Source organism: Condylostylus longicornis, unplaced genomic scaffold (assembly GCF_029603195.1).
Source record: "Condylostylus longicornis isolate FDR11 unplaced genomic scaffold, ASM2960319v2 ptg000055l, whole genome shotgun sequence".
Classification (NCBI taxonomy): domain Eukaryota; kingdom Metazoa; phylum Arthropoda; class Insecta; order Diptera; family Dolichopodidae; genus Condylostylus; species Condylostylus longicornis.
Window position 1 is genome coordinate 13182061 of NW_026578024.1, and position 6984 is coordinate 13189044.

General features: G+C 27.1%; 1 protein-coding gene across 2 annotated transcripts; it reads right to left on the minus strand.

Annotated features, from left to right (window-relative positions):
- Positions 1 to 1290: 1290 nt before the first annotated feature.
- Positions 1291 to 4081, minus strand: LOC129612044 (phenoloxidase-activating factor 3-like). Of its 2 annotated transcripts, none has more exons than XM_055525486.1 (6): positions 3946 to 4081; positions 2955 to 3121; positions 2492 to 2886; positions 2230 to 2432; positions 1734 to 1832; positions 1291 to 1664 (listed from the first exon to the last, which is right to left on the minus strand). In XM_055525486.1, exons 1-6 carry the CDS (start codon positions 4013 to 4015, stop codon positions 1327 to 1329), a joined length of 1272 nt encoding a protein of 423 aa, XP_055381461.1. In that variant the 5' UTR covers positions 4016 to 4081; the 3' UTR covers positions 1291 to 1326. The 2 variants fall into 2 exon arrangements, with proteins under 2 accessions (XP_055381461.1, XP_055381462.1); XM_055525487.1 differs by having other exon boundaries at positions 1557 to 1686.
- Positions 4082 to 6984: the final 2903 nt, after the last annotated feature.

Consider the following 6984-nt stretch of genomic DNA (forward strand, 5'->3'; position numbering starts at 1 on the left):
ATACAATGACAACGCACTATCTATCAAATATTTGGTTTCATGTATTTATTTTGAGAATCATCTACAGGTTTCGCATTTGATGAAAAGTATTATTCTCCTGCGTCTTAATCTTACGTCATAGTTTTTATATTAAATTCCTAAAAATAGTCGGAATAGCCAAGTCATAATCGTTATTTAATCTTTGGGTGTTTAAAAATTTTGCATTTTAATGTAAAATATTAAAGATAATTACCAAAATATGTGTATATACACATATGGTGAGTGATTTTGTATGTGTGTTTCGTATATTGTGAGTAAAATTATAAAAATATGTTTAAAAAAAGATTTAAGAGAAGACAAGAACCTTTTGTATTTAGAAGACAATAGATAAATTTTTGCTCTTTTATATTATAGAATAAGATAATCAAAAACAACTGTGAATATGAATTCTTTATATGAATGAGCATTTAAGATTTCATCACACAAAACCAAAAAAGCAAAAAAGAGGACGTTAATGAATAAAGGAAGATAAGTCTTATATTCCTCTATTATATTATTATGATATCCTTAACTTATTATTACAATACAATAATAATATTATAATCAAATCATCATCAATCTTGTCCTTAAATAAATTTCTTGTTATATTATTTATTTTTTTTTTTTGTTATCAGATCAATTTTTTTAGTACACATTTGATAAATCGGTTGCTCATACACGTATTCTTATTAGTAAATGAATATCAGAAATAATTACAAAAAATTTTTGACATAAATTTATTTTGAAACTATTTCATGTTGCGTGAGAATTTAAGCCCAAAAAATAATTGAAAAGTGGTCCATTGAATGTATTATAGACGTAAGAAAGCCGATGTCAGCGCCGGATTAGTCATATATGCAAAGTAAGCATATGCAATGAGCGCCAGAAAATAGGGGCGCAATTATTATATGTAATATTCAATGTTTGTGCATTGTTTGAAAAGCGGGAAGGCACACTTTTTGAAAACCGACGAACAGCTCAGAACCGAGTCTGGCCGATGTATATTGATGTTCAAATTGAATAAAGAAATTTACCGCTTAATAGACGTCATACATGTGACTGACTAACTAATTTTAAATTTCCAAAAACGATCTGCAAGCAAATCAATTTAATTAAGACATTATTTTAGACTTTTCTATAAGTAAATTTATTATTTATTTACTAAAATTTAATTTAATTCTAGCTTAATCTTAGGGAATTTTAAAAAATATCAATTTTAAAATTTAGTTAAAATATATTACCACTTTGAGCTTCATTACGGAAGCTCAAAAATACATATAAACCCTTTTTATCTATCAGTCTCCTCAGTCATGGTGAAATATTATCTAAAATCCATTTCATGTATCGAGAAATATTTGTATAGAGAGATCCACCACTCTCATTAATGACAACACAATTAATTGAAGGACCTGATGAGATTATTCCAAATTGAAGATATTTTTTGAATTCTTTTGGTTTCAGTTGTTCTTTTTGAAATAATGGTCCTCCAGAATCACCTTTACAGCTATCGATATTATTTTTACTGCTTGCGCATATAAGTTGATTTGTAACTTTCAAATAATAATATTCTGAATAAAAATGTTCGCATTTTTGCCTTTCTGTATTGATGTCTAAAACTCCCTTTAAAAGAATATGTGACGTGTTTCCTTAAAGCAAATTAAAAATGGACTGTTTCACAGTTGAAATTGTACTACTATTTTTTTCTTGTTACATACCCTTTTCTGTAGTACCCCAACCAGTTAATTGCGCCTTTTTAAAAACTTTACTTCTTAATTCAGAGTTTCTTGGTAAACATATAGGTATCACGTTGTTTGCTAAAATGAAATTTCATATATAAATATTGATAAAGATAGAGTAATGTTCTAATTTCTATTCATTTTGATAGGATTTTGGCTCAATAGCAATGTAACAGGAAAGCAAATAGGTTGCTGTAAGGTTAATCATCCATTCGCAATATTTTTCTTTATGGTTCACCACATTCTTATACAAATTTGCCGTAAACTCATTTTTATAACAAATAATATACGAATTTTATTTTTGAGTCAAAAATATCAATTAAATTTTGTAGTAAATTCGGGAGTTAGTGACCAGAGCTTTGGTTGGCAATGGAATATTATAGAAATCAATTTATTTTTTTTTTTAAATTTGAAAACCGCATAAATAAGAGTGTGTTATGAATAATAAATTTTTTATATTAACTATACAACTTACTTGACGTATTAGCTGGTTTTGATAGGCGTAATAATGCAATGTCGTTTACAGCTTTAAATTTATCATAACCTTCATGTTTTGTTATACTTTCAATTGGAATATCTTGAACGGGATCATTGCAGTCAAATCCACTGTCCTCATCCTCATCGTCTACACAATCGACATCTGTTCTAATATTATATTCCCCAAGGCGAACACTAAACCTTTTATTGAAAAAACCTAATATCAAATAATAATGAAGGCTACTATATCGTGTACGTACAAATCTGAACGTGCACAATGAGCTGCAGTTAAAATATATTTTTCATTAATTAAAGTTCCACCACAACCAAAATGTGGTGTTTTTCGATTAAATTCTAAAAGAGCCATAAATGGAAACTCCCTGAGTCCCGTTGTTTCTCCACCTGATATTTTATCTTGATATTTCATTAATCCACATTCATTTGGCAATAGATATAGATTTGGATGTGTGTCAATATTTGTAATATCGGGACGATTAACATTGGGAATGATTGGTACTCTTAAATTGATAGCTGGCTTAATAATTTCAGTCATATGTTCTCCATCAACTCTTTGACCCAGAGGAGTAACAGGATTATTTAAATCATTAGCGGAAGCAAAATCACGATTGATATGATTCAAAGTACAGCAGAATCGCTTAAAAATATTATAAAAATATAAATAGGATATTGTTATAGAAAATTATTGGTTGAATGAATTTTTACCTCATCTGAACTACTAGAGCACCTTGAATTTTCTATAAATGTTTGGTATTTCGAGGGGAATGCGTCAAGTGAAACACCAATAATGTCACTTATGATTTTGCATTGTTTTGTTGGTACACACCATCCAGATTGGTTTTCAGGAGGTGGTGTTCGACAAGCTTCAATTGCTGGAACGAAATAAAAAGTATATTTTATTTTAATATATTTTTTTTGGGATATTGTGTTTAAATGTAATCTTAGGATTTTCGAGGTATGTTGACGAAAAGCTTAAATTTTCATTATTTTATGCAACATTTTCGCCTTTACTCCGCGGTCAGTTATGTGCTGAATACACTGAATTCTTTTTCATAACGAATATACTATTAAAATTGTTAAGTTACATAATGTTATTTTAATAAAGTGCGCGCATTTTGTATTACCGAAAATAGTAAATATCGAGACTTAAGAATTTCATATTTTATGAAAACCAATAAAAATATCTTTAATATTTAATTAATGCATAAACGTTGTAGAACATTTACGGCACTGCGCCTGCGAGAAATACTTGATTAACCTACACGCAGGTATAATAATGAAAACAGACCTCACTTTTATTGGACTGAAAATATTTACATATTATGTAATAAAAATCGGAATTCCGTTTAATTTAAAAAAAAAGGTTTAATAACCTTTGAACAAAGAAGTTTTTATGTTCTGTTCTTGCATTTGGAACCGAAGTAAAAATTATGACTAAAAAAACAAATTATACACAACACAAACCACACACATGTATTCAAGAAGATTGTACAAATTATTTGTAAGCGTAATACTTTTAGTATTATGAAAGTACTACTAAATTTCATAAAATTAATACTATTATACTTATGTTCTTTGATATCGCAATAGTAAACATCACGCCTTAGTCATGAGCTAGTTCTTTATTTACAATTTGTATAATATTATTCTCATTTAAGACACAGAATCAATTATTTAATATTATATTTTTACTCACTTGTAGTAGCAAAAATTTTGTTTATGTTGCTGACAAATATTAGAAAAATATTCAGATATAATATCAACATTATGTTAACTGTAGTTGTTGATTTTAATTATTAATGAGTAAATTTTTACACTTGTATTAAAATAACATATTAAACACATTTAACGATACACACATAAAATTCTGGTTTTGTAATACTTTAACATTCTTGTTATCGAAATTATTTTCTCTTTTATAAATTCTTATTTGAACTGCGATTAATTTTTCAAAAACGTCCGAGTGCTTGAAAATTCATTTTTGTACTAATCGCAGAAGTTAAACTAATAAAAATTTTACATAAAATAGAAATATTTATATTGACATACGGGCACATACATATGCATGTACGTACGCATATGGAGAAGAGGTACGTATTATATTAATAACAATAACAATATTCAAGTTCAAGTTTTAGAGACTTGTTTGAATAAAAAGAAAGAAAAAAAAAATAAAAATGAAAATAATATTATGTTTATGATATCGTATACCTATAAACAAATTGTGAGGTGTATTATAAGACGGTCATCACATGTTTATCAACTTTCCCGTCTACACCTTAGTGTAGGTATGCAGTTTACAATCACTTTATCGTGTCAACTGTATTATCTATATAATATTTGTGATCAGCGTAATATTCAGCATTGATTTGCGTATTTCCATCTGTTCTTCTGATCGCACAATTACCCATTAACGAAAAAAACAAAAACCAAAAATGTGTTTGAAAAATGCAAAGGCAACTGCTTTTAATATTTAATCAATTCGGTCAATGGGTTCGAGGAGCTACCATACAACTTGAAAAGAATAATAAAAATACGATAAATACGATACGATAAATAGATAGAACCACCACGATACGATACGATTTGTAGCTGTTATTTAACTCTGAAATTTTTTTTAAATATTTGTAAACAATAATAAAGTTAAGTGCATGAAATTTGGAAGTTATGTGACTATATACAGGTATAATACTCTACAAGCTTTATGAAATGGCTTAACAGATTCGAGTTATTTTCTACGAAATATTTTACTCGAGCAATTCCTTTATTGTATACTATTTGAGCATGATTCGATTTCTCTGTTACTTTTGATTGCATAGCGCGTATTATAAATTTTTGCTTATTAAGATGTTAATATCAAAAATTTCACATGACACACAGGATTGGCCTAAGATATCATTTACAGTATATTTTTCAATAATCTCAGATGTCACCAAATAATGTTCAGTTGTGTGATATTATTACTAACAAATTCTACCTAAGTTTTCGGGTATTTAACAATTAAATTTTCCTATTGTATATTATTAAGAACATCAACTTAACAAATAACTTTTAAAAAAAAATTTTAATACTTTTTTATTTATTAATTTGAAGTAAAAATATGTACATAAATTAAATCAAATTTAGTACAACCCAATTTATTGTATTGAAATTTGGAAATTTTAAAAATAAAATTTAAGGTGACAAATCCACAAAAATCAAAATTTTTGTATTAAAATTTTTTATGCCGCAAAATACGCCACAAAACTTTAATACATATTCTAATTCCAGTTTTCCATTCTTACTATTCACTTATAACAAAAGATATGAAATAATTCTATGTCGCAAACGATTTAATTCTAATGAGAGGGAAATTTTGAAAACGTAGTTGTATACCAACTGTACTATAGTGAATCACGACTGTTCTATATCAGAGAAAAATATTTCATTTAGTTTCTACATTTTATTCAAAATTATAAGTATATTAGAACAGTATCTTTGCCAGTTATTTATTAAAATGACAATAAAATTATGACAACACATTGAATTTATTTTTTAGTTTGTATAGTGAAGCACCTATTGTCAATTTATTAGTACCCGATATCAGTCAAACAAAGGCCATTTTTTCTCTTTCAATTTTTTAAAATGATAAAATCGATTTGATTATAAATCTTTGTTTATATAAGAAATGATGAAATGATTTACACAAAGATTGCCTTGTGGAAATTGTCATTTCATCAAACAAATTGTGAACAAGATATTTTTTTTTTCAGTGTACAATTAAATTAAAGAAGTTTAAATAAATTTTTTAAGTAGAAGCTCAACGAAAACTAAATCATCTAAATTGAAACAATCGAAAGTTGTAATGCGATTTAATACCATTAATTAATTTAATCAACATTTTAAAATTATTACCTTACTACTTTCCATGTTCCATTAAATACCTACATACATGACTTTTTGTTAGGACAAACAATTATTTTTGTTAGACAAGCAAATTGAAATTAAAATTTTCCTTTATTCATAAAAAAAAATACTTAATTTTAAACGAATTTGAGAAGTTTAACAAAACATCAAGTTAAAATTTCAAAAAGTTTTCCAGGGTACTGCTGATATTGCGAAAAATATTTCCTATTATGGAAAACATACGCAAACAAGAAAAGAAAGGAAAAAAATGAAATGAATGGAAGTGTTTTAAGGAAAAGATAAATTTCCGTGAAATATCCTGAAAGTGAATAAACAGAAAAAAAAAATAGGAAATTTTTTTTGTGTGTTTTATTCTTGTTATCCGAGAAACAGTTGAACCCTGGTATTCTGAAAACATAATATATTGAAATTCTATGAATTTTTCGCAGTCCCACTATATTAAATTCAGTATAAGTGAAACTTCTGCCATTGTGTCTTAAATTTTTAAAATTTTCTGTTCTATTTGTGTTGGGCGTTAATTTCATTTTACTAAAATAAACCAATTGGCTTGAAAAGCGTCCAGTAGTGTCAGGGTAACATACAACTAATTGAAAGAAAATTTTTTACATGTGCATAGCAAAAAATTTGGCCATTTGAAATTCTCCCTTTTTTTCCAGGTTCCACTGTATATTTTGATTTCATTGTGTTGTTGACGTTTTTATTATGAAGTACTATAATCAAACAAAAATATATTAAATTTCGGCAGCTAATTAGTAATATATCTATATAGTTAAATTGTGACGAGCATACTATCAGATATTGCGATACTGACCACTCCTCCGTGCGCTAT

Excerpts from the sequence above, each read along its gene's own strand:
- LOC129612044 (XM_055525486.1), bottom strand. The coding sequence starts at position 4,015 with ATGTTGATATTATATCTGAATATTTTTCTAATATTTGTCAGCAACATA. Across the intron at positions 3,122-3,945 it reads CAAAATTTTTGCTACTACAA|CAATTGAAGCTTGTCGAACA; the intron begins GTGAGTAAAAAT and ends ATTTCGTTCCAG. Across the intron at positions 1,833-2,229 it reads AAAACCAGCTAATACGTCAA|CAAACAACGTGATACCTATA; the intron begins GTAAGTTGTATA and ends ATTTCATTTTAG.